At 47.5% G+C, this 27,372-nt stretch overlaps 1 protein-coding gene across 4 annotated transcripts in view; it reads right to left on the bottom strand.

Moving 5' to 3' along the window:
• Positions 1 to 27,372, bottom strand: part of PKN2 (protein kinase N2) — a 793,532-nt gene that overhangs the window by 116,377 nt on the left and 649,783 nt on the right. For all 4 annotated transcript variants that reach the window (XM_085602131.1, XM_085602129.1, XM_085602128.1 and 1 more), the window contains one exon: positions 8,391 to 8,562. In XM_085602131.1, the coding sequence (XP_085458257.1) occupies positions 8,391 to 8,562 (172 nt within the window). The remainder of the gene's footprint in view (positions 1 to 8,390; positions 8,563 to 27,372) is intronic.

The following is a 27,372-nucleotide window of genomic DNA, read 5'->3' as shown; positions in this document are numbered from 1 at the left end:
TAACTTATTCTACTATGCAACTGAGTGTCAAAGAAAGAGAAAACAGTCAGTTAATCATTTAAGGAAAACTCTCTTACAGGCATGTAACTAAATTGGAAAGGATTATTCGGGTTGACTTTTTTTTGTTTAGGTAGAAAGTTCTACTGAGCAGTACACAGGTTTCTGAGATCCATGTGGGAAGATCTGTCACATTCTAATCACCAATTCGTTTACAGAAGTGGCTTACAGCTTAGGTCAGGGAAGCCCATATCTATGCCCTATGGTTAGGATGAGAGAACTCCATTTTACTACAGCCAATCTTTTGGTGGTAGCAAGATTTTTCAAATTAAGGGTTGGAAGTTTCAGGTTCTCTGCGTTAGCTCTGGATGCTTGGAATTTTCTCCCATTGCATATTCTATCAATCACAGAATAAAAAATCTTGCTCTGTAAGAAAGCAATTGAATTGCACTCCTAATTTTTGGCATAAGGTCCAGAGTTCTGATTTCTCTCTTGTGTCTATTTAGCACGGTGGTACCTTTGGGTAAATGAGCACTCTGTAAATACTGCATAATATAACATCTACATAAGAGTGAGTCTACATAATATTAATATGAATACAGTGAAGCTCAATGTATCTAATACATCACTATTTAGACAAAACATTTGGCATGGACCTAGGACACTTGAACTTGCATTAGACTGCCATGGTTTAAGGTAAAGTAGGTGTGGTCGGCACGGTTAGGCCCAACGGCCCGCGTCGAAGATCGAGGTCGCGGGTTCGGATGTGATTTGCTGCGCTCCAGGTCGATATTGGTTTTGAAGCCCCCTTCGACGCGCAATACCTCTCCACTCGGCGGTATTGTCTCGATCGTGTTTCCCTTTCGACGCGCATCTTTAAAACAAACTCCTTGACCTCGATCTTCGACGCGGGTCATTGGGCCTATCCGCGCCGACCACACCAGCAGTAAATGGAAAGGACTCCTTTCAAAAAATTCCCCGGGCGTTGTGCTAAGTTCCCACACAAGGGCTTGCACGAGGTTTGTAATCTCTGCCTCTCCCCGGAGCACGAAGACCAGAACTGCGAGGCCTGTGCATTGCTCAGGTCGAAGAAAACAATTAGTGACCGTTGGGTGCGACGTCACAAAATGTCTTGTGGAAGCAGCCCGATTCCGGTCATCTTCACAGCAGATTCCAATGTCCAGCCGGAACAACAAGGTGATGAAGAAGACCTCTCCATCACCGAGGCCGACAAATCCGATGTCGAAGAGGAGACAGTCACCCCGGCGCAGCGGTCCATGAGTACCGAAGCCCCTCTCCTACAAACCAAACCTAAGGCTCCGGTAACACCTTCGCCCTCAGGCTCAGGTCGACACCGGCAACATGTTTCATACGCCCCGCCCTCAGGCCCGGCTATGAACCCTAAACACAAGCCTTCCGGCTTTGGCTCAAGCTAGCCCCATTCTGGTGCCGAAAAGTCACCTTTGGCACCGAAACACAAGACGAAAGATGTGCCACGCCCTTCTTCGTCGGCACTGAAGACAGCCTCGACGCCGAAGCCCTCTGCGTCGAAATACACCAAGGACAAACATTCAGAACCGAAAAAATCTTCGGAGCTGAAAACGCCTTCGGAGCCGAAGAAAGTCTCGGAGACACAAACTCCTCTACCAAAGCCTAAGGAGTTCAAGACCACGCAGAAGGTCTCAGAGACTCAATCTAAAGAACATTCCGACCCTAAATCTTCGGCACCGAAAAAGGACCTCCTACCCACACAGTCTGTACCAGATGTTTCGGATCCAAAACAAAAACTCTTTATATTGAAACAGAAACTGGTAAAGTTGTCACCAAACCTCCTAAAAAGAGAAAACTGGACACTTTACAGGAGTATGAAATACCCAAAAAACGAAAGGAAATGGGCACTAACACTTCTCCACCTCCTTTTCCTCTTCACCTGATCCAAATCTCTTAATTTCTCCAGAACACTCCCCACAACATATTTTTTCACCTCAACCACAAGATGATGATGATACCGATGGGGGTGGGAATGCAGCTCCAGATGGGATGATGATGATGCACACACCATCCCACACAACGTAGACCCTTGGGATGACTACAACAAAGATCCCGACCCACATAATGACCCGGACCTTTATCCATCTAGGCCATCACCACCAGATGACAATATTGGATTTGCACAACTAATTAATAGGGCTGCTCAATATCATGGGGTACAATTACATTCTGATCCCTTAGAGGAAGACTTTTTACTCGAAACCTGTGCACCCTCACAAAAGTCCACGCACACCTTCCCAATGTTAAAAGGCATGCTAAAACATGCACCAGAAGTTTTTAAGGACCCTGTCAGAGCCAGAGTGGACAAAAAATATAAAGCAGCTACCAATGACCCAGTTTACATTAAAGGTCAGGTCCCTTTCGATTCTCTTGTTGTGTCTAATGCATGCAAGAGAGCAAACTCACAGAGTACAGGTGACACCCCTCCTCCCGATAAGTAATCAAAAATGATAGACGCATCTGGAAAACATATTGCGTCACAGGCTGCAAATCATTGGCCAGGTATGACTGAGCTCATTATGAGCTTGAAAAGCTCATGCAACACCTTCCTGACCAATATAAAGAAAAAGCTAATGACCTTATACAGGAGGGGAAATTAATAACTAACACCTCAATTAAATGTGCGCTCGAAGCAGGTGATACCGCATCCCGTGCAATTAACACTGAAGAGGGGCAGTAAGGGGGTCCGCAGCCTTTGCTGTGCACCATGCCACAAACTTTTCTATCTACAGGAGTATACTGTTTTAGTGGAGGGACACCTGGCTGCCAAGATGACATTACAGACTTCAGGCGGAAGGTCGAAAGCTGTCAACCGTCACTGCTCAATCTCCACACAAGGAGGAGGAGACTGGACAGGTTCGGGTGGAGAACCGTCCCCTGCTTCTGCGACAGAAGATCCTCCCGAAGGGGCAGTCTGATCAGAGGATCTATGGCCATACTCAACCCGCCAGGTGTTGAAACCACCAGGGTCATGCCCTGATGTTCCGGCCATGTCCAGAAGCAAAAAGCCTCCTGACGAAGGGTCCACGACCCCACCCCGCCCTGTTTGTTGCAGTACCACATGGTGGTGGTGTTGTTTGTCAACACCTGCACCACATTCCCTCTGAGAGAGGGAAGGAATGCCTTCAGTGACAGTCGGATCCCTGGAGCACTAACAGGTTATGGAGCCCAGGCTCCACTGGAGACCAGATGCCTCTGATCTCCACCTCTCCCAGATGGCCTCCCCATCCTAGGAGTGATCTCCACCTCTCCCAGATGGCCTCCCCATCCTAGGAGTGACATATCTGTCACCACCGTTCGATCTGGTTGGGGAAGGGAGAGGGATCTGACTCAGACCAAAGCTTGGTTCGTTAGCCACCACTACAATTGTTGTGCAGTTCCCTCTGAGATCTTAACGTAGTAGGAAAGATCACCCTGATGCTGCGCCCGCTGGAACTTCAGGTCCTACTTCAGAGCCTGCATATGCCATCTGCCATGATCCACTAGCAGGATGCAGGAGGCCATGAGGCCCAGCAGCCTCAGTCAGTCTCACCAAAATCCGGGATAGAGGCTGAAACATCGGTATTGTAGCCTGAATATACCGACTCGCTGCTTGGGAGGATAAGCCAGAAACTGCACTGAGTCCAGAACAGCTCAGATGAAAGGGAGCGTCTGAGAGGGAGTCAGGTGTGACTTTGGCATGTTTATAGTGAACCCCAGTGAGTGCAGGTGGTCTGCAGTAGTCTGGAAGTGACGACAGCCTGGGGCGAGCCCGCCTTCAACAGCCAGTAGTCGAGATTGGGGAAGACTGGAACCTCTGATCTGCGCAGATCAGCTGCGACCACCACCATCACCTTTGTGAACACTCGAGGGGCACTGGTAAGGCAAAAGTACTTGTGGCCCACTGTGAACCGTAGATAGCGTCTGTGGGCTGGCAAGAGGGAAATATGGAAATGAGCATCTCTCAAGTCCAACACAACCATCCGGTCTCCGGGTCGAGGACAGACAGGACATGAGCCAATGTGAGCGTCTTGAACTTCTCCTTCCAAGTTGAGGGCCCTGAGATCTAGAATAGGACACAAGTCTTTGTCCTTCTTGGGCACGAATCCTGCCTCCAACTAGCCGATGGTCGGAGTTGGAAGGTTTGGAAGCTGTGGCCAAGGGGAGTCCCCGGACTGGCCTGCCGACAGGCTCCCAGATTTGCAAGGTCCCACGTCCGCGGCCACACAGAGGCTGGGCAGATCCCGTGAACTGTACCCACAAAAGAGACGAAAAGCAGACTGGATTGGGCGAGAAGGCGCAGTGAGGCCCATAGATCTGGCCGTAGCTCTAGAATCTTTAGAGCGCTCCAGCACGGAGTCTGCTTTGTTGACAAAAAGACGACAACCATCAAAGGGCACGTACATCAAAGTTGACTGGATATCCCCCGAAAAGCCACATGTCCTCAACCAGGCATAGCGCGTAAGGGCTACCGACGTGGCAATCATTCTGCCCAGTGAGTCGGTGGTATCCAGTCCACATCGAATGGCGAATTTGGATGTGTCTCTCCCATCCACCACTGTCTGGGAAAGAATGGCCCGGGCCTCCTCTGGGCACAGAGGCAGCACCTGCGCGACCGTATCCCAGATGGTATGGGAGTAACAGCCCAAGAGCCACGGGGTATTTACCGACCACAGTGCCAAGCTGGAGGAAGGAAACATACGCTTCCTAAGATGGTCCAGCTTATTGGATTCCCATCTGGAGGGGCAGAAGTGAATGCGCCTTTACAAGAGACTTGGACCACCAAGCTCTCAGGGTAAGGGTGTTGGGTCAAGAACACTGGGTTGCCTGGGGCAGGGCAGTAGCGGCAGATATTGTCCTTTCCACAGGAACCCCTGTACTGGGCTTGGCCCAAGTGCCCAGGAAGACATCAGTGAGGGCCACATTGAACAATACGGGTTCAGAAGAACAACTCAAGCTGAAGCATCTCTAGCAGGAGGTTAGTCCCGACTGCCACCGAAGGGAACTCAAGGCCCAAGACCTTGACGCCCTTCTCCCCACCACAGCATAGGACGCTCCCCTCCTCCATAGTCACAGTACACGGAGAAAGCAAACTAGTGTCTGGAGAGGTGTCCAGACCACTGGCATCACCCAGGTCCTCCCGCCAGTCCATTTTTTTCTAGCTGGTCAGTTAAAGGGCCCAGCGACCCATCCCAGTCCTCATCACCACCCTCTGGTCAGTTGGGAACACCGGGGATTAACAGGGGAACAAAAAGACCCTCCGGCTTAGGTTCTCAATTTGGCTCCGGGTCCAACGTCGGCCAGGGGCGTCGTCGTCAGGATCAGCGCTGGGGAAGGTCGTGCAAGATCGACTAGCGTCGATTCGGATCCAAGCCTGGATCTGCTGGGCCCTCTGGTGCCAGAGCCGTCGGCATCGAAGGCTCAGGACCCACGACCTGCTCTGGCAAAGGCATGCCGGCAGAGTCGGGCTGTCCAAAGACAAGGTATAAGGCCTCGTAGAACTACTCAAGTTGGGCAGGGTATGCTCCGGCTCCCGGAATGGGGGGAGGCATGGAGTCGTCCCTGAAACAGGCATCGGAGATGGAGCCTTTGAGCGACGACGCTCCGAGTCCTGCGTCAGGTCAGCTGCCCGTGAGAAGGTGAAGAGCGATTGTGAGTCTTCACCTTCTCCTTGTGTTTCGACTTACCGGAAGACCTCGCCTAAGAGTGCGATGAGGAGTGGAGGCTCTGCTAACGGTCTCGAAAACTTCTTCTCGAACGAGGCTGGGACTGGTCTGACATTGAGACATCACTCGCACACCAGGAGCCCAAAACTCGAAAAAGATGCTGACAAAAGTCGCAAAAAGGTTAGCCAAGAAACAGCTACGGGGTAGCTCTCTCCGGATCTGCGCTAGGCTGGCGTAGAAAAAGAAAGAACTGATGTGAGCACGCAGGGGTGGCGTCTAAGTAGGTAGCGCAACATCTTCCCGGCGACCACACCGCCGATGACGGACACAGAGTCGACCAACGTGACCTACTGACGTGCAGGGGCACTGCTAAAGAAAAAATCTCCAGATCCAGACTAATGCCTGGGTGAAATTCTAAAGGTAAGGAATCTCCAACTGTCTCTTTCAGATTTGCTGCTGTGTAGAATACAGTATTCAAGATAACAATTACGCAGATACAGGTGAGCATACGTCAACCTGTGTCTGAGGAGCTCTAGGGAGAAGGGTACTCTAATTCATGCACTGTGGAACTGTACTTGTAGAGAAAAAGTGGAGGAAATAGGGGCAGAAGTGGAGAAGGAACTGCCAAGAATTAATTGGAATGACAAATGAACTAACGGCTTCATCATCAATCCTGGGGACCTGGGACGTACTGGACAGGAAAAAGGTAATCAAAAACGGTTTGTAAACCAGGGCCATTTGGGGGTCAGAAGAGAATGCAAAATAATATGAAAGCTGAGCAGGGCTGACACCTGCGGTCTAGAACCATGCAAAACAGTGCAATGGAAGGATTGCATGTGTCAGATGGAGTAAGTAGTATTCCAACATGCCTTCTTGGCCAGGTGCACTAAAGATTTAGCTTCTCTGCACATGACAGAAGGACATAAGAGGAAGCCACAACTGCAGCTTAAGCATGAAGCTTTCACATGATTAGAAGTAGGGACTTCTAAATCTTTAGACCGCTGTATCTGAATGGAGCCTGACCATTAGTGACGTATGTAGAAGAGGGGACACATATTTTATTTCAGCTAATTAGAAATAGAGAAAACCAAAATAAACCCTTCCAGGAAGTGGGACAGTCAAAATGAAAAGGCAACAGCCAAAAAAAAGGGGAGGGGGGAGTTGGAAAACGAAAGGGTCTGATCCAGACCTTTCAGTTTTATTGAATACGTCTTTAAGCCAGAGAAACCATCTGTAGTATAAGTACTTAAACTGCAGCTTTGGGAATAATCTAAAGAGTTCATACAGGTAAACTCATCAAACTTCATTGTTAGTGGGTAGGTGACCAGGAATGGACTTGTCTGAAATTTAATGCATTTCCAAAGAAATAGGCACAGGGCTTAACAGTAGAAGAAAAATGTAGATGGGGGCAATGCCACTGCTGCCTGCTGTGCTGCAGAACCGTAATGAGGAGACACTGCATGTTTAAACATGCATTTGTCTACTTAAGGGTTGGAGCCTAAATTTGAGAAAAAGGGTAATTCTCTTTCGACATGTGAATTTTCTTGAGTGTATTTTTTCATTTTAATATAATATTGCACACTAAGTCAAAGTTAAGTTCATTGAACATACTATAAACATACCAACATTTCTGAACTGAAAGTATTGAAAGATACGATTTACAGCTTCGAATCTTGGGCAGCAAATCTCACCATCTCTGCATGTTTCGCATAAAAAATTAGAGACCACATGCCCTGTCCTTAATTGATCACACTGCATGCACAGGAATGAACACACCCCCATTTTTTAAATAAACCAGCAGGTAAATTTTTTGCAGACACTTATAGTTACTTTAGCGAAAATCAAGTCACTTAGGAACCAAAGTCTGAGCACTGAACTAGGCAAAGTTAAGTCCAGTCTTCCACCTACAGTTACGTCATGCTGCTGCATTTAACTAGCAATGTGGCATGCCTGAACCAGCGAAATTCCAGGCTTAGATGTGAGTCAAGTTAGAAATATCATTTTATGGTGGATTGAAGGGTCAATGGCGAAAAGTTTCTGCATGTGCTACAAGACTATTTGTAATCTAGAAAATGCATGGAAAGTAGTCTCTAGGCGAGGAGAAACAATAGGTCAGACCTAAGAAGGTCAGTCGCAGAGGATCAACGTCTTATAATCTGTACAGTCTCATACACTTGATATAATAGGGATGCCTGTGCATAACAATAGGAGAGGTGTCTCATGCTCTATGTACCACGCCTTTAATTTGGTGGAAGCAATTGCAGTATCAATTAACTGTCTTCTCTCTTCCTCCCATCAGTCGTAAATGTGAAGGGATGAGATTTCTGAAAACTATTTTCATGACAAAACATACAGCATTCGTGGCCTACTATGTGCTCAGAGAAAAACATATCCTTTATAAAAAAAAATTCAATTCAACTAAAAACAGCAGTGCTTTTAAAACATGTTTAAACTGTAAGATGGAGAACAGTTTTGCCTAACATATTACACCAAAGGGGAAAAAGAGGCGATTTAAATCGCTTTCAATTAAATCTTTTCCAATATTAAACATTTAAATATTATAGAGTTGATAACAGCTGCTGTTGTAAACTATTAACACTCAAAGATAAACACAAAACATGAAATTTCTTGCTGCCGTATATCAAGTTTATCCGATTAAATTAATGTCCTGACCTTAAACACTTCGTTAAAACATACCTCACTGGAGATGATGGTTCAGAGTTGCGTCTATCCACTGCTGGCACTGTAGAATGCCCGGAAACCTCAGGGCTGAAGGTACCAGAATGATTTACTGGTATTGCTCTTCTCACAAGTCTTCCCCAAGTGGCAATATTAATATTCATTTGAGGTGCACGGAGAAATGTTTTGCCTGTAAATATTGTGAACGTAAAAATAGGGGGTTAATGATTCCTCTAGAGTATATCTGGACCTGACAGTATTTTCATCCATTCATTATTTATCAATTAAATATGGCAAATACCCATTTCCATACTGTAAACAATGTCATGATATATTTAAAATGTATCAAAATGTAAAATCAAAACAAATCTTGCACTTCATATAAACAAAGATATTTTATTCCTACCTATATTTCTTTTTATTGAGAATATTCACTAACCCTCATCATAATTCCACATTCTTTCTTGCAATGTAAACAAACTGTCTGCAAAGCGTTTTACCATCCTGGCCCAGTCCTCTCTCTGCATATGGTAAGAACTCAATTGGGACAGATAAGTAAGTAATGCCCCGTGCCACTACCTTATCCAGTACCTTTAAGGTGTAGTCATTAGTAATGGAGATTTCATGCAAAATAAAATCTATTTACAGACCAACATCTCGAAAACATACCGAAACGAACAGTCAAAGATGGCACAAAATTGAAGACACACACAGACACACACACTACAGTTAAGAAAACTTTATTCTTTCTATATAAACTCAACTTAAACTACAAAAGCATTAAAAATTCTAAAGGTATAGTTCTAACTTAAATGTTTAATTTAGGAACCACCTTCAAATTATTATAACTCGCGTACCTCTGTACACACGGTTGTGACCTCACTCACCACACTACATTACTTATAACTCGCCACTTTACCATACAGTGTAGAGAAGCGTTGTATATTGGAGTGTAGTGGTATAGAGTGAAGTAAAGCGTTGGAGAGAAGCATACAGTGTAGTAGACTTGAGTTGCATAGAGTAAAGAATTGTTTTGTACAGTGAAGCTGCGTAGAGTGGATTGTTGTATAGTGGTGCAGAGTGAGGTAAAGTCTTGTACAATGGAATGGAGTTGCATAACGAAGTGTGAAATAAAGTATAAGTGTATTGGTGTGTCACAGAGTGGCATGGAGTAGCGTAGCGTCAAGTAAACGGCTATATAAATTGGAGTGAAGTCATTAACAGTACAGTGGAGTTCTGTGAAGTAGGTTGTTGGAAAGTAGAGTAGAGTATTGTACAATGGCCAGTGGAGTGTCCCAGGATAGTAGTGTCGTAGAGAGCCATAACCATAAGTAGTGTTTAACAGAGAGGAGTTATATAGAGTGGAGAAGGGTGTCGTACAGTGGAACGGGGTAGTATGGAGTCATACACTGGAGTAGCGTACAGTGAAATACTGTGGAGTGGCATATAGTTAAGTGGAGTTGCGTACAGTGGAGTGGCGTAGCACTGAGTAACCTGTCGAACTGAAGTGAGGTCTCGTACAGTAGAGTACAGTGCTGTGTAGTAGAGTGCTGGAAAAAGTAATAGAGTGTTCTGCAATAGAGTGCACGGGCATAGGGTGGAGTGCAGAGTTGGACAGTGGAGTAGAGCATAAAAGAGTGTCAGTTTTGTAGAGTGCAGTTATATAGCGCAGATGAGAGTATACTGGAGTGGCATAGAGTGTAATAGCATACAGTAGAGTGGCATACTGTGGAATAGCGTACACTGGATTGTTGTGGAGTTGTATACAGTGGTACAGAGTGGAGTGGCATACAGTGGAGTGGAGTAGTGTGGACTAGCGTACAGTGGAGTAGGGCGGAGTGGAATACCATACAGTAGAGTGGCATATAGTGGAGTTGTTTACAGTGTAATAGTGTAGAGTAGAGCACAGTGGAATAGCGTAAATTGGAGTACAGTGGAGTGGCATAGTGTTGAATAGCATATCGTGGTGTGGCACAGACTGGAATGGTGTAGTATAGAGTAGAGTGGGATAGCATTCAGTGGAGTGGAGTCCAAAGGGTAAGTGCAGAATGCAGTGGAATACAACTGAGTGGCTTATAGTGAAGTAGCCTACAGTGGAGTGGTGTGGAATGGACTGGGCTACGGTGGAGTTGGTTAGAGAATAATAGCATACAGTGTAGTGATGTACAGTGGGGTGACATCCAATGAAATAGTGTAAAATGGAGTGGCGTACAGTGAATGGCAAACACTGGAGTGGTCTAAAGTGGAGTAGCGCACAGTGTATACAGTGTAGTAGCATACAGTGAAAGAGTAGAGTACAGTGAAGAGGCAAATGGTGGAGTAGAATACAGCAGAGTGGGGTAGAGTGTAAAAGCATACAGTGGAGTGAATTGGAATAGAGAAGAGCGGAGTGGCGTGGAGTAACGTAGAGTGGAGTGGCATTCAGTGGAGTCTCGTGAAGTGGCATGCAGTGAAATAGTGTACAGTGGAGTGGCGTAGAGTGGAACAGCATACAGTGGAGTAGCATACAGTGGGGTGGTGTAGACAAGAGTCACGTACATTGGAGTGGGGGTAGAGTGTAATAGCATTCAGTGGAGTGGCCTACAGTGTAATAGCGTAGAGTAGAGCGGAATGCATGGAGTGGTGTAGAGAGGAGTAGCTTACAGTGTAATAGCATAAAGTGGAGTAGCATAGAGAGGAGTGGAGTAGAGTGGAGTTGTTACAGCGTAGAGTGAAGTGTCGTATAGTGGAATAGCGTGCATTGGAGTGAGGTAGAGTGTGATAGCATACAGTGGAGCGGTGTTCAATGTAATAGCGTAGAGTGAAGTGGCATACACAGGTACACTGGAGTGGCATACAGTGGAATAGCGTACAGTGGAGTGGCGTGGTGTGGAATTGAGTGGTGTAGAGTGCATTAGCGTATAGTGGAATGGCATAGAGTGGAATACTGTAGAATGGAGTGGTGTATAATGGGGCTGCTTACGGATGTATGTGAAATTTGGCAGGAATGTAGATTATGGCGTGCAGAGTAGCGCAAAACAACTAAGTGCACTGCCTTGCACTTCTCCAGATTTAGCAAGCAACACAGGGCCACGCATGGTGGACTTGAATTGCTTTGTAAATCTGATTTAAGTATTGCGCTGCTCATGTGACACCATGCGTTACACAGGGGTCACGCAATACAAAAACACAGCTAAGCATGAAATTATATATTGGGTCACAGTAATCTGCAGTAATATCGCGGTATGCCATGGTACACAGTGATAAGGCATTATATGGTTGACTAATGGCTGTTTTCACAAAATAAAAAGGTAGCCATATTTTTTTTATAACACTTCGGCTGCATTCTGTCTAAGGGCCTTAGATAAAGGTACCTATTACCACTTTATTAAGGTGGATAGCACTAGTACATTCTCCATGCACAGCTCATATTCTTTCATATTACATCACTTATTCATAACACTCATGACATCTCAAATTACATCATTTATGAGAATATTGTGCATGATAGCAGGGTGAGAGATCATGTAGTCTAGCTAGCGAATTCACAACACTATGTATGGAGGTGCGCGAGCCATAGTAAGTTTTAGATGGGGCGCAAATTATAGCTAAGTTATGACTACAATATTTGTGTAGTTTAAGTTAGTTTAGTATACAAATTAATAAAGCTTTCCCAACTAACCTTCAGTCTGATTTTTTCATTGAATAAAAAAAAAAAAGAAATTAAAATGGGTTTTAAATTATAGGTGAAATGGAGTATTGTCAAGTGGAGTGTTATCGATTGAAAAACAGTGGGATGTCGAGTGAAGCATAGTGTAGTGGATTAGAGTTGTATACTGGAGTAGAGTGGAAGGGCACTGAGTAGAGTAGATTGTAGAGTGGAGCGACATCGTACAGTGAATTGGCGAGGAGTGTCGTACAGCAGAGTGGAGCGGCGTGACAGAGTGGAGCGGCGTGACAGAGTGTAGTGAAGTGGCATGTTACAAAGTGGAGTTGAGTGTTGTAGACTGGAGAGGGGTTGAGTGGTAGGCTTAAGTGGAGCGTCATGTCGTCAAGTTGAGTATCGTACAGTGTCTTTTGTCATATATAAACTTAAAAGATTTCAATAGGTACCGTGCGGTGGTGTAGAGTGGAGTGGGATGTGGTACAGTGGAGTGGTGTGCCGTATAGTGTCTAACTCTAAAGGGGAGCCGAGTTGAGGGGTGTGTTGTATGCCACCGAGTGGAGTGGAGCTTGTAGGAAGCTGGCTCTGTATATACTTTACCAAAGTGAGGTATAGTGTGCACAGAGTTCAGTGGAACCCCAAAGGTAGGCAGAGGTAAAGTTAGATAGCACCTCACTCTCTACTTGTGGTAGTGTGGTCGAGCAGTAAGGCTTTATCAGAGGACAGTGTTAAGCATTTGTTGTACACATTCAATCAGCAAATGATTTCACACACTCAGATTGAACTTCAGACCAATTTTTCTAGAACCAAGCAAGCCTGGCACAGGTAAGCAATAAATACTTTACAGTAGTAATGCAGTTTGTAAATAGTTTGAATTGTAATTGTAAATGTACTTTGATTTGTTAACAGAGGTGTTACTGATAATGCAATGCTTTTCAGAATACAGTACATATACCTTGTATGGGATTTTTAGTAAAATTACAGGTAAGTTACTTTTGAGATTACTTTTCTTACATAGTGCAGTATACCTGGATACTACACTGGGACATTACCTGTAAACAGGTAAATAAAATCGTTTTTGTTAGTTAGTGCAATTTTAAAGAATTTCTTTAGGTTTTCAAACTCAACACTTAGAAACGTTTCCAAGAAAAACAGTCAATGTTATCCTATGGCGGAAAATAGTGTTATCTGTAGTGAGAGTTGAGGTTCTTGGGGTAGACTCAGAGGTCCCCCAGGGTCAGGGATGCACTCTCGTGACACCTTCAGCGGCCGCAGATGGCCGGGTGCAGAGTGCTGAGGCCCAATTTTATCCAATGGGGGATAGGGGGCCTCCGGTTGGTGAAAGCAACAAGTGGCCTGGGAAAGCTCACAAAGGTGGCAAGCCTTTGAAGCTTCCCCTTTGTGGACCCTGCCCATCCTTGGGGAGGAGGCTTGGCACCTCGTCCCAGGATGTGCATTGTTTCAGGCCCCCCGAGAGCAGCAGGCTCTCGACCCAGGGGTCCAGAAACATCTCTGGTGGTGGCAGCTGAAAGCAGCCACTCAGCCTGGACACTAGTGGTAGGTTAGTTTTCAGGGGGCATCTCTAAGATGCCCTCGACATGCATTTTTCATTAAATTTTAATGTTTAATGTGCTGAGAAGTTTGATACCAAACTTCTCAGTTTTCAGTGTGGGCTTTATGGTGCTGTGGAGTTCGTAATGAAAAACTCCCAGCACCATTTATTCTTAATGGTAGCACTGCACTTACAATGCCTAAGAATGGACTTAGACACTTCTAGGGGTATAGGGCTCCTGCACCTGTACCCTCACCACTGGTATAGTGCACCCAGCTAGAGGGGCGACTGGTCTATGCCAGGGCAGTGGGTTGTAGGTATGGCACACAGGGAGGTGAGCCATGTTGACTCTTCACTTTGTTCTGCACCAAAACACATAGCCTGCAAAGGCAGTGTGTGTGTGTAGGTACAGGACCTCTAAGGGTGGCACAATGAGTGCTGCAGACTTTAGAGGCCTTCTCTGGTCACAGTGCCTTGGGTACCTGTGGTACCATTTACCAGGGGCTGACCTGTGGCCAGAGATGGCAATTGGGTTTAGGCTTCAATTCAGTTTTAGAGAAAGAACATAGGCCCTGGGTACATGGTTAGCAGGAGCCCAGGGCACACTCAGTCAAAGCACATCTGCAATTTAGCAAAAAGTGGGGGCAACCATGCAGAAAGAGGGCACTTTCTCACACCGTTCCACTGAGTGGAGTGGTGTGCCACCAAGTGGAGTGGGATGAAAGAGTGCAGTAGAATGATGAAGAGTTGAAGGGCATAAACTGGAGTGGTGCAGAGGAGTGGCATGACGTAGAATAGAACAGAGTGGCGTACCGTTTTCATTTGCCATATGTCATTTTTTTTTTTAGATTTCAATTGGTACCACGGAGTGTCAGAGTGGCATACCGTAGAGTCTCTTAGAGTGGAGGGGCGTGGAGTGGCATGTTGTGGATTGGCGTGTCATACAGTGAATTGGCATGGAGCGTTGTTGAGTGGAGTGGCGTGTCATTGTATGGAGTGGCATGTCAGAGTGGAGTGGTGTGTTGTAAAGTGGAGTGACGTTACGTATCGTAGAGTGAAGTGGCCCCCTCCCCAAGTCTTAAAAAGCCCCAGGGCGAAAAATAGGGAGAAGATCGGACTGCTCCCCCCTCCCCCGGAGCTCTTACAGCCTTGAGAACGCCATCACCTGGGGCCAGCTCATGGACTGTGTCCTGGGGAGCAAATCCTTGGGACACAGTAGCCCTTGCGCCCTTATAAATGTGTTTCAGCTCAGGGGATGGGACACCTGGTGTCTATTCAGGCCGGGGAGGGGGACTGCATGTCCTCGCCCCTTTATTGCATGTCGTAGAGTGTATTAGAGTGGAGTGGCGTACAGTGGAGTTGGCGTGAAGTGGTGTGCCATACAGTGGATTGGCATGGAGTGGCATGTCACAGAGTGAAGTAAAGTGGCATGCCAAAATGGCAGGGCACCGGGTGGAGTCGAGTGTTGTAAACTGGATTGCGGCGGAGTGGTAGACTGGACTGTCGTGGAGTGTCGTACAGTGTCTTGTTTTATATATATCCCTCCTGCCCCGACATCAACAGCAAGGAATCTTGGAATAACTATTGACACCTCCCTCTCCATGAAAACTCATGTAGCCGCTATATGCGGTAAAGGCTTTGCAACTCTGAAGATGCTTAAAAGAGTCTTTCCATGGATTCCAATAGAGTGCAGAAGGATCCTAGTTCAGTCTCTCCTGATGAGTAGGCTGGACTATGGAAACTCCCTGTTCGTAGGCATGGCAGAGTACCTATTCACCAAACTCCAAATGGTGCAGAACGCAGCAGCCAAGGCTATCTGCATGAAAAGAAAATTCGACTCGGCCACAAATTGTCTGCGTGATCTACACTGGTTGCCAATGAAGCAAAGAGCAACTTTTAAAATGTTGTGCATCACTCATAGAGCACTGCACAAGACAGGCCCTCTCATCCTTAGAAACAGGATTCAGTTCTACACTCCCACCAGAAACCTCCGCTCACAAATCTCGGCGCAAGCCAGCATCCCCCGGGTAAAGAGAGCCAGGACGGGTGAACGAGCCTTTTCCCACGTCGCTGCAAGGAAGTGGAACGAACTTCCTGTGGCCCTCCGACTCACAGAATGCCACCTGGCATTTAGGAAACAACTAAAAACCTTCCTTTTCCCCCACTTCGACTAAACCACCCAACTATGCCCACTGCACCCACACTTTAGCAATCTCAGCGCCGTGATATCCCTTTGGGATGATTGTTAGCGCTCTATAAGAAACCTAAATAAATAAATAAATAAATGTGTGTATCTATATATATAAAATTATATTTTAATAGGTAGCGTGGAGTGGAGTGGCATGTGGAACAGTGGAGTGGCATGTCGTATAGTCGAGTGGTGTGTCACAGAGTGTCTTACAGTAAAGGGGCCTCAAGTGGAGGGGATTTTCTTACAGTAAAGGGGCCTCAAGTGGAGGGACCTGTTTTACAGTAAAGGGGCCTCAGGTGGAGGGGCGTGTCTTACAGTAAAGGGGCGTCAAGTGGAGGCACGTGTCTTACAGTAAAGGGGTATCAAGTGGAGTGGCGTTGCGCAGAGTGCAGTGGCGTACCGCAGAGTGCAGTAGAATGGTGTAGAGTGCTGTAGACTGGAATGGCGCATAATAGAGTGGCATGCTCTAGAACAGAGGGAAGTGGTGTGGTTTACATTTGTGTTTTGCCATATATAATTTTTAGATGTCAATAGGTACCGCAGAGTGGAGTGGAGTGTCAGAGTGGCATGCTGTAGAGTGTCTTAGAGTGGAGTGGCATGTCGTGAAGTGGCTTGTCATACAGTGGATTGGCGTGGAGTGTTGTAGAGTGGAGTGGCATGTCAGAGTGGAGTGGCATGTCATAAAGGGAAGTGGCATGTCGTAGAGGGAAGTGGCAGGTCGTAGAGGGAAGTGGCAGGTCGTAGAGGGAAGTGGCAGGTCGTAGAGGGAAGTGGCGTAGTGTGGAGTGGCGTGTCAGAGTGGAGTAAAGTAGTCCCCATCCACAAGCTCTAAAAGGCCCCGGGGACCTCATCCCCAGGGCCAAATTGCAAACAAGCAATGTCTTTAAGTTATGTTATAGAGCAGCGTGGCGTCTGTGCAGCAAGTTGTAAAGATATAATAAAAAAGTGTTATAAGCATTTTTGCTACCTTATCTATAACCAGACATTATGCAAAACTTAACAACCCTATTGTCCTTGAAATACTAGCAACCTCTTCCTGGCTGTTCTAATGCTTGCTTGTTCTAGCTTTTTTTTTGTTGGGGGTGGGGGGGGGGCAAACTATGGGAGGGTGCAGGTTGGGAAATAGTACCTGAATTGCAACACGAGCAGAGGACGGACACTAATGGAATATCAACAGTTCCCGGATTCTGAGGGCAGACTGAGGTGGTGCTGGGTTCTGGTGCGTAGGTGATGCTGAGTGATACTGCGGTGGTGGTGAGTGATGTGGAGATAGTGCTGAGGTGGTGGTGTGTTGGTGCGGAGTTAATGCTGAGTGATACTGAGGGGGTGCTGACTGATGCTGAGGTGTTGGTGCTGACTGATGCTGAGGTGTTGGTGCTGCGCTGGTGCTCAGAGGGTGCTGAGCTGGTGCTCAGGTGATGCTGTGCTGAGGTAATGCGCTGATGCTGAGGTGGTGCTGTGCTGATGCTGAAGTTGTGCTGTGTTGATGCCGAGGTGGAGTTGCGATGGTGTTGAGGTGGGGCTGCATTGGTGCTGCGCTGTGGTTGTGCAATGATTCAGGGGTGGTGCTTTGCTGATGATGAGGTGGTGGTGCTTCTCTGATGCGGAGATGGTGGTGCTGTGCTGATGCCGATTTGGTGCTGCACTGATGGTGGTGCTGTGATGGTGCTGCATTAATGCTGTACTGGTGGTGCACTGGTGCTGAGTGATACTGAGGTGGTGCTGAGGCGGTGATGTGTTTGTGCGGAGCTGGTGCTGAGTGATACTTAGGTGGTACGGGGCAAATGCTGAAGTGGTGCTGCGTTGGTGCTGAGCTAATGCTGGAGTGGTGCTGTGTTAGTGCTGATTTGCTACTGACGTGGTGCTGCGCTGATGCTATGGTGGGGCTGTGTGGATGCTGTGGTGGTGCACTGATGCAGAGGTGGTACTGTGTGGATGCTGAGATTGTGTTGAGTGATGCTGAGGAGATGCAGCACTGGTGCTAAGGTGGTGCTGAGTGATGCTTGGTGGCACGGAGTGATGCTGTGCTGAGGTGGAAGTGCTGCACTGATGCGGAGGTATTGCTGTGCTGGTAGTGAGGTGGTGCTGCGCTGGTGCAGAGCTGGTGCTGAGCTGATGCTAAGGTGGAGTTATGTGATGCTCAGGGGATGCAGTGCTGGTGTTCAGGGGATGCTCAGTTGGTGCTTAGGTGGTGCTGCGCTAATGCTGAAGTGGTGTGGCGTTGGTGCCTATTTGCTACTGAGGTGATGCTGTACTGGTGCTGAGGTGGTGCTGTGCTCGAGCTGAGGTGGGGCTGCGCTGGTGGTGCACTGATGCAAAGGTGATGCTGTGCTTATGCTGAGGAGATGCTATGCTGGTGCTGAGGAGATGCTGTGGTGGCTCTGAGTGATGCTGTGCTGGTGCTGCGCTGATACGGAGGGGGCTGTGCTACACGGATGCTGAGGTAGTGCTGCGCAGGTAGTGCTACACTGGTGCTGAGGTGGTGCTGTGCTGGGGCTGAGAGATGCTGCTCCGGGCTGAGTGATACTGAGGTGGTGCTGTGTGGGTGTTTTGGTGGTGCTCGGGTGCTGCTGCCGTGGGTGCTGCTGAGTGACGCTATTGGTGTTGGCGCGGAGGTGGTGCTGTACAGATACACTAGTGCGGAGGTGGTGCTGCGCTAAAGCTGCTATGGTGCAAAGATGGTGCTAAAGTGGTACTGTGCTGCTGCTGGGTGGTGCTGATTCATGCTGAGCCATGATGAGGTGGTGATGTTGCGCTGGTGCTGAGTTCCTGCTGAGGTGGGGCTGAGCTGGTGCTGAGGTGGGGCTGTGCTGATGCGCAGATGGTGGTGTGCTGATGTTGAGGTGGTGCTGCGCTGAGGAGGAGGTGGTGCTGCGGGTGAGGTGGTGCTGAGTGATACTGAGATACATAAAAGTACATAAAACAAATTAGATTGAAGGGATGGGGTTCCAGATGTGCTCTCAGAAACGGAGTAGTGAGTCTAGGAACTACAAATGTAATGGTAATGGTTACAGACTGGTTGGATTGAATTTTCTCTCTTTGACCATCAATCTTTGTAAAGCACGAGCACACCCAAGTGCGCAGCACACGTGCACTCAGCTATGATACACGGTTCTTATGCATTTTATAAATCAATGACATTTCTTTTCTGAAATTCCATCTTCTTACATTGCCTCAAACCCTCTGAATAGGGTAAAGCGCAACACGTTGGCAGCCAAAACAACTTAATAAACCGACATATAAAACAGCCTAAACTCAACAGCCCCATCATTGCTTCACAGTAAACACAACTTTAAAGCTTAAAATAAAAACTGGAGAGGGAAGCAAAGAGAATGAGGAACATCTGCCATAAAAACAAGGAGGGGGAGAAGAGGAGAGCGGAGGCCATGGAGGTGTTAATGTGAGTGGAGGACTAATCTAGCTGCTCTTCTCTTGATTCCTTTGTTTTTCTGATGAAAGAAACAAGATTTTGCAAACTCCCGGGGTTAAAACAGCGGGAAGCGCATTGGGGGATGACTGATATGGCAAGCGGCGGAAACCCGAGCACTTGGGTGAAGTACTCCGAGACAAAGTCAAGCATCCCCAAAATCCTGTATGTGGTTTAGAAATGTTAAAGCAAATGTCGTCAGCTGAGCGATTTAATTCGAAATGCACAAACGCACAACATCCTTAAGCAATACATGTTGCATAACATTTATAGCAACCTACTTAAATCTATAGCTAAAAGCTGGGGACCCGGATTTAAGTTTCTGCGTGCTCTTCCCGTGATAACCCATAAAATATATTTTTAAAACATGGAGACATGCCGTTTTCCAAAAAGTACATAACGCAGGGCTCGAAAGATGCACTCGCCCGCTTGCATTTGCAAGCCAGATTTAATTAGGGTGAGCTATTTTTAGGTCCTACTCGCCCTTTCTGGCAAGTCGGAAGGAAGACTGACTTTTGACCTCAGAGCAAATGTGACATGATAATAAGATTAAAAGGCACCAAAACACAACATTATGAAAACATGAGGCAAGAGAAAATAAAAAATAGAGTGCCGAAACAGACCGATATAGAGAGAAGGGAACAAATACATGTAATAGAGCCATGCTCTATGGGCGGGGATGAAACACCAAAAGCAGGGTCAATTTAAAGCAATGTACCACAGCAAAGTAAGGATTTCAGAACGGCACACCAAAGAACGAATAACAAACGTTGGGCGTGCTTGAAGCCCACAGAGTAGATACAGCATGTCTTGAGAGACCGTGCATGCGCAGCCTAGGTGAGACCTATAATAGGGCAGAGGACCGCACTACCTCCCCCCCGCCCTCCGGGCCGGCACCGGATTGAACGCAGATAGTTACTTTTGAGCCCCTGTTCTACCCTGGCTCTTTCAGACCAGATTGGCAGCCAGAGGAGAGTGAGGAGAACTGACCAGTTGGTGTGTGAACAGGACTGGAGAGAGGAACTGGGGGAAGCCAGTGGTTTGGATACCTCACCAGACCTTGGCATGTCGTCTCCTTCTACTGTGCCTACGGAGGAGGAAGCGTCATACGCAGTGGTGTTGCGTAGGGCGGCCGAAGCTTTCCAGCTCGAGCTACCTACGGTGGCAGTCAGGACTAACCTCCTGACCAAGGTGCTTCAACCGACAGTGAGCTCTTCGGAGCCACTGCTGCTGTTTAATGAAGCCCTTATGGACATCCTTTTGGGCACCTGGTCCAGGCCCAACACAGGGCCTCCTGTGGACAGGATGATTGCCCGATGCCATCGCCCGGCCCCAGGCGGCCCCACTTACCTCTCCCAACACCCCACATCTGAGAGCTTGGTATTCCCTAACGCTCCCCTGGACAGGGAATCCAAAAAGCTGGATCATCTTGGGAAGAAGATGTTTTCTTCCTCCAGCTTGGGACTGCAGTCGGTAAACACCGTATGTCTATAGGGTTGTTACACCAACTCCATGTGGGACAAGGTTGCGGAAGTGCTGCCTCATTGCCCAGAAGGAGGCCCGGGCCGTACTCTCTCGGGCGGTGGCCGAAGGGAGAAACGCAGCTTAGTTTACCATCCGCTGTGGGCTGGATACCGGCGACTCACTGGGCAGGACGATTTCCACGTCAGTAGTCCTCCGACGCAAGCCTGGTTGAGGTCGTTCGGTTTTTTGGGGGATGTCCAATCCACTCTTATGGACATGCCCTTTGATGGCCGCCACCTTTTCGGCGACAAGGCAGACAACGCGCTGGAGCGCTTTAAGGACTCTCGGGCTATGGCCAGGTCCTTGGCCCGCTCCACCTCCCACCCTGTGCAGTCTGCCTTTTGCCCATTCGTGGCTACGGAAGGGGTGCCCCGCCACGTCCCACCCAGAGCCACAGGCCGCAACAAGCTGTTCAACCTCCGCGCGGCCGGGGACGTGGGAATCCGTGCCGTGGTTCTAGGGGCCAGCAGCGGGCCAGTCCACCACAGCCCCCTCTGCAGCAGCCTCCAAACCCTCCTAGCCCGACCTTTCAGGGCCACCAAACGCCAGTGGGCAGCAGTATTCGCCATCACCTCCCCCACTGGTGCACCATCACGTTGGACAGGTGAGTTTTGTAGATAGTCTGAAGGGGCTACTCCCTCCCCTTCGAGATGACCCCTCCATCCATGCCACCTCCGTACCATCGCATGTTGGAGGATCATCTGGCCCTTCTCCAACAGGAACTTTTGGCACTCTTTGCCAAGGGAGCCATCGAGCGCGTTTCTGTCCCAGAAGTAGGTTGTGGTTGCTATTCCCACTACTTTATGGTGCCCAAGAAGGACAAAGGCCTGCATCCTATCTTGGATCTCAGGAACGTCAACCACTTCCTCCGGAAGGAGAAGTTCAAAATGTTGACGCTTGTTCAGGTCTGGTTTGCCCTCGACCCTGGATGGTAGCATTGGACTTGCAGGACGCTTACTTTCATATCCCCGTCCTGCCGGCGTTCTCTGCTGTTTACGGTAGGCCACAAACACTTTGTTTACCGTGCTCCCCTCTGGCCTTACCAGCACCCCTCGGGTGTTCACAAAAGTGATGGTGGTGGTCGCAGATCGTCTGGCAGATCAGGGGTTCCAGTCTTCTCCTATCTCGACGACTGGTCCCAGGTGGTTGTTTCCCACCTCCAGACTACGGGCGACCTCCTGCATTCGCTGGGGTTCTCCATCAACGTGCCGAAGTCACGCCTGACCCCCTATCAGAAGCTCTTCTTCACTGGAGCGTTTCTGGACACGACGCAGTTTTGGGTTTATCCAGCGAGTCTGGGATATTCGGGCAATGATTCCGATCTTTTAGCCTGTATGCCGGATTTCGGTCAGGATGAGCCTCAGGCTGCTGGGTCTGATAGCCTCCTTCATCCTAATGGTGGACCATGCCAGATGGCATATGCGGGCTCTGCAGTGGGACCTGAAGTTCCAGTGGGCACAACATCAGGGGAATTTGCCAGATTGCGTCCAGATCTCGGAGGGCACTGCACATCAATTGCAGTGGTGGCTAACGAACCAGGATTGGGTCGAAGGCAGATCCCTCTCCCTTCCTCATCCAGAGTTCACAGTGGTGACTGATGCATCACTTCTGGGATGGGGAGGCCACATGGGGTAGGCGGAGATCAGAGGCCTCTGGCAGAGTCCGTGCTCCACATCACCCTTCTGGCGCTGCGGGCGATTCGTCTTGCACTCAAAGCATTCCTTCCCTCTGTCAGGGGAAGAGTGGTGCAGGTGTTCACGGACAACACCACCGCCATGTGGTCCTGCAACAAACAAGGCGGGGTGGGGACGTGGACCCTAGGTCAGGAGGTCCTCTCCCTCTGGACATGGCTTGAAAGCTTTGAACTGGCTACTCTACGAGGCTAGAATACACGTAAAGATCGCCTGCATGACCCACAAAGCCCTGTAAAGCAATACCCCCAGCTACTTAGCACAAAAGCTTGAGCGTTCAGGAGATGCAGACTATAGCGTAGTGCGAGTTCTTTACTACTGAAACCACAATCCTTCCAGAGCATTCTCAGGGATCGCTCCGAAGATTTGGAACTCGCCACCTCCAGTGGTTTGCGGGATCACTTCCTTTACCTCCTTCAAAAAAGAAGTAAAACTGCTCCTAATGAACAAATTCACATCCTAAGACTGTAATTCTATGTTGACTACCAGTATCCTATGCTACCCTTATACCACGGTCGACCTCTTTTGTACTGAATGACTTATATCAAATGTATGCATACTACCTCAACCACCTAATATGTAATAACTTGTGTATTGTAAAGCTACCTGATTCCCTCTTGGATCATTCCTTAATAACTTCTAGTCTCCTATGCCACCCATATACTCCTACATACCTCTTTTGTACTGTATGGCGCAACAACTGCATTTTGTAAAGCGCTCTGATACCCCCGTGGGTCATGTTCAAATCTATAAAAACTTTATAAATAAATCAGGGTATATCCCTGGTGGTTCAACACCTGGCAGGTTCCCTGAACGCCAGGGCGGAGGAACTCAGCCGCAGGTGCATGATGGATCACGAATGGCGTCTTCAGTCGGAGATAGTGCAAGGTCTCTTTCAGCAGTGGGGAGAGCCTTGGTTAGATCTATTCGCCACCTAAGAGAACGTGCAATGTCAGCAGTTCTGCGCGTTGGAATTTCCAAGGCGGCACTCGCTAGGCGACGCTTTTGGTCGCAAGTGGAGTTGCGGTCTTCCATACGCCTTTACGCCTATACCACTTCTGCCCAGAGTGCTAAAGAAGGTCAAGCGCAACCGGGCCCAAGTCATTCTTGTGGCTCCGGATTGGGCATGAAGAGTCTGGTATCCTGAGCTGCTCACCATGGCCATCGATCCTCGGATCCGACTGCCTCTTCGGGAGGATCTTCTGTCGCAGCAGCAGGGGATGGTCCTCCACCCGAACCTGTCCAGTCTTCAGCTCCTTGCGCGGAAACTGAGCAGCGGCAGTTGTCATCATGTGACCTGCCTCCCGTAGTCTGCCATGTTACCTTGGCAGCCAGGCGTCCCGCCACTAAGACGGTATACAACTGCTGATTGAACAAATTTGTGGCATGGTGCGCAGCAAAGGTTGTGGATCCCCTTTCCGCCCCTCTTTCTGAGGTTCTCTTATTCCTCCTTCCTTTGGCCCAGCAGGTCTCTGCTCTGAGCACTCTAAAGGGCTACCTCTCGGCCACTTCAGGCTTCCTGGTCAGCCTTGTCTTTTCAAGTCCCCTGTTGTAAATAGATTCCTTAAGGGCATTACTCATCTTTTTCCTCCTGTTCCCTTCATAATGCCCCAGTGGGACTTGAACTTGGTTCTTACCCGTCTTATGTGCACTCCCTTTGAGCCACTACATAACTGTCCTCGCAGGCTTCTCACTTTGAAAACTGCCTTTCTGGTGGCCATCACCTCAGCACACAGGGTGTGATCTACAAGCTGTTTCTTCTGAACCTCGCTTTCTGGCTGACCATCCGGACAAGGTCGTCCTGAGAACTAGACCTTCCTTTCTTCCCAAGGTGGTTACTTCTTTCCATATTGGCCAAACCATCACTTTGCCCACCTTCTTTCGGCCTCTGCATCCTGCAAAAGAGGAAGAGAGACTCCGTCTGGATCAAAAATGTGTGCTTTCCTTCTACTTGGATCGCACAAAACAATTCCGGGTGGACAACCAGCTCTTTGTTGATTACGTGGGCGCTAAAAACGGACCATCTCCAGGTGGGTCGTTCTGTGCATCAAAGCTTGCTATTCTTTGGCAAAGAAGGAGTCTCCAGTGGGACTGCGCGCCCATTCTACCAGGGCGACGGCAGTCACCACTGCTTTGGGACGAGGAGTACCCATTATTGACATCTGTCAGGCAGCTACGTGGGCATCGTTGCACACGTTCACCAAACACTACTGCCTGGACAGCCAAGTCCGGAGAGAGAGTTTCTTTGGCCGTTCCGTTTTCCAGGACTTTCTGGTGTGAACCAGGTTCGCAGACCCACCTCCGGGGTTGGTATTGCTGGGGTATCTTTTCTAAGGTAAGGAATCTATAACAAACTGTTTCTTTCAGATGAACAAGCTACTTACCTTCGGTAACAATATATTTGTAAGAAACATAGGTTAGTTAAAGATTCCTTACCGCCCCATCCACTCTCCCCGTTCTGCAAACTGACTTCTAGGGTTAAGGACATCCTTTCAGGGCCCTTGTTTTGTTAACCATGGCTCTGCACTTCTTGCGTGGAAAGTCGTGTACAGAACTGACGTCAGTGCGCGAGGGCAGCGTCTATGTAGCTACCGTGACGTCATCCTGGCGACCACGATGCCAACGACGAACGCGGAATTGACTGACGCCACCTTCCAACAGGCATGGGTACTGCCGACAAAAAACTTTCCGAATCCAGTCTGATGCCTGCGGGTAATTCTAATGTAAGGAATCTATAACTAAATGTTTCTTCCCGATTTCTGGGTTGCCGAAAACTCCTTGTGAAATCAAAAAGATTCAGTCACTCAATCATTCAAATACCAGGGTGTCTCTTTGGCAGCAAGGACACGGTTTACTCAGGAAACCAAAATGGACCTCTGCAGGTAGGCTTCATGTTCACCATCATCAGCCTGTATAAGCTGGTTGGTCTGCCATTAGCTGCTAATATGAGTTTAATTAGGCACCCTAGATCTAGTGCAGAAATAAAAGTGAGTTATAACATGGTATAGTAGGAAAAAAGCGATCCAAATAAAACAAAAAATCCTGGCTATGCTAACTCCATACTATTGGGCATTAGGCAAGAACTCTAATATTTCTTGGGAAGAAAGAGGCAAGCTATTAACTCCAATTACAATCTGAGATTCCCAGTACTTTCCTCCTCTCTGAGACAGTAAGTGCTCTTACTGAGCAAGCTCCATAACATTTCAGCACCAAACAAGTTACTTTCATATACTTTTGTGATGCCACTGAGCATTGGCTTGCCTACCGCGAGGAGCTGTCTTACATTCATTGTACAAGTAAAATGCTCAAGGTTCTTACATTCATTGTATAAATAAAGTGCTCACGGTCCTGGAAATTCCTTTATAAAAAGAAAAACCCATCAGCTACTGATCAGCAGGCTCTGCTATTGCAACTGTGGGTGTTACCAATTTGGGGAGTCAGGTTGATATACCATAGGTATCTACCACAGAACGAAACAGCACACTAAAGGTTACTTTTTATGACAAAAACCAGCATCAGTCAGGCTAGAGTTGTGAAAATGCAGGTGTTTAGACCCCGGAAGCTAGATTGGCAGTCTGTGAGCTTTACCGCTTACAGAAAAAGCGGCTTCAGGATAAGCAGGATGTACGTGGTGGAGCTTAAAAATAACCTATGTTTCAAGTAATTAGTCATCTGACAAAGTGACATACTCTTCAAGGGATGACCAGGTTCAAATTAAAAGGCTCACAACTAGAATCCGGCACTCGGCAGTAACACAAAAGTGGAGCTCCCAAGAAATTCTTTTAGATACTTGAAATGCATGGTGTACAGTTTGTGCACACAATATACTTACTGAAAAAAATAGTTTCTCATTTGGAATTGGCAATCTTTGTATTCAGAGAGAGGTCGTCTAAAAATTACAAAATAAATCACAGTGCAGCTTACTAACCCCTGAAGAGCATTTTCCCTCTTGAAAACGCTTGGCTCTTTTGGATACAGTAAAGGTGGTCAGGTAGGCTAACTCAGCCCTTCATCTAATCTGCGAGGTTTTTGGAAGAGTGAAAGAATCTCTTTCCACAACTAAAGTTGTGACAACTTGCCAAATTATCACTATCTAAAAAAAATAACAGTACCAACATAAAGAAGAATAAATATAATCACTAAGCACTGGTGGAAAAGTGAGGGTGGTCAAAGAGGCTGCTGAACTTAACGGCACTGCAGATAAACTGATTAATCGAAGGGCAATTTCTGCGAAAGATATAGGTACTCATCAGTAACAGTAGTTCTCCACATATGTAGCGGATCCTGGAACCCTTTCATAAGAGTAATTTAAAACTGAAGTAGAAAAAGCAAGCCCACTGCCTTCCTCTATTCAACCCATCCTCTCATCAGCATGAGCCATCTCAACCTAATCACTACCACTAACAAATTATGTAAACCCAGAAAAAAAGGATCACTTCAAATTAGGGGACAAGGCAATGGTGGTGACTGATTATATAACTACTTCAAAGAATACAAGGTTGCTTGTTTTCAATAGACTGACATGCATACCCAGCAATCTCTTACTAGCACAATCATACAAGAGCTTCCCAATACTTATGCAACAGCTATCAGTTTCCTAGGTGCGAGTGTTCTCATCAGCACATTGGAGCGAAAGTAAAATAAACACACTTAACCATCAAGCCAAAAAAAGGAATTCGTTTTTCAATAGTAAAAGATCTCGCTGGCATTCACAAGAAAAATAAAATATAGAATCAAACAACTGTGTTTTGAACGGTAAACCCTCTAAGAGGTTATGTGCAGTCACCTGTTCTAATAAGTGGTTCTGTTTCACAGATTATGCTATTATTTCTCCTCTGGTGCAGTTCCTTTAAATGACTAATCCTTCAAGCATGGGCATTTGCTTATGCTTTGTTTGAGGAGATGAGGGATGGTGACCACACAACACTTTATACAAACATATGGAGAGGATCCCAGTCCAGATGGAGGACTT

The sequence above is a fragment of the Triturus cristatus genome, chromosome 4_2 (genome assembly GCF_964204655.1).
Source record: "Triturus cristatus chromosome 4_2, aTriCri1.1, whole genome shotgun sequence".
Taxonomy (NCBI): Eukaryota; Metazoa; Chordata; class Amphibia; order Caudata; family Salamandridae; genus Triturus; species Triturus cristatus.
Note: the sequence above shows the minus strand (reverse complement) of the source record. Positions and strands in the feature narration are given on the sequence as shown.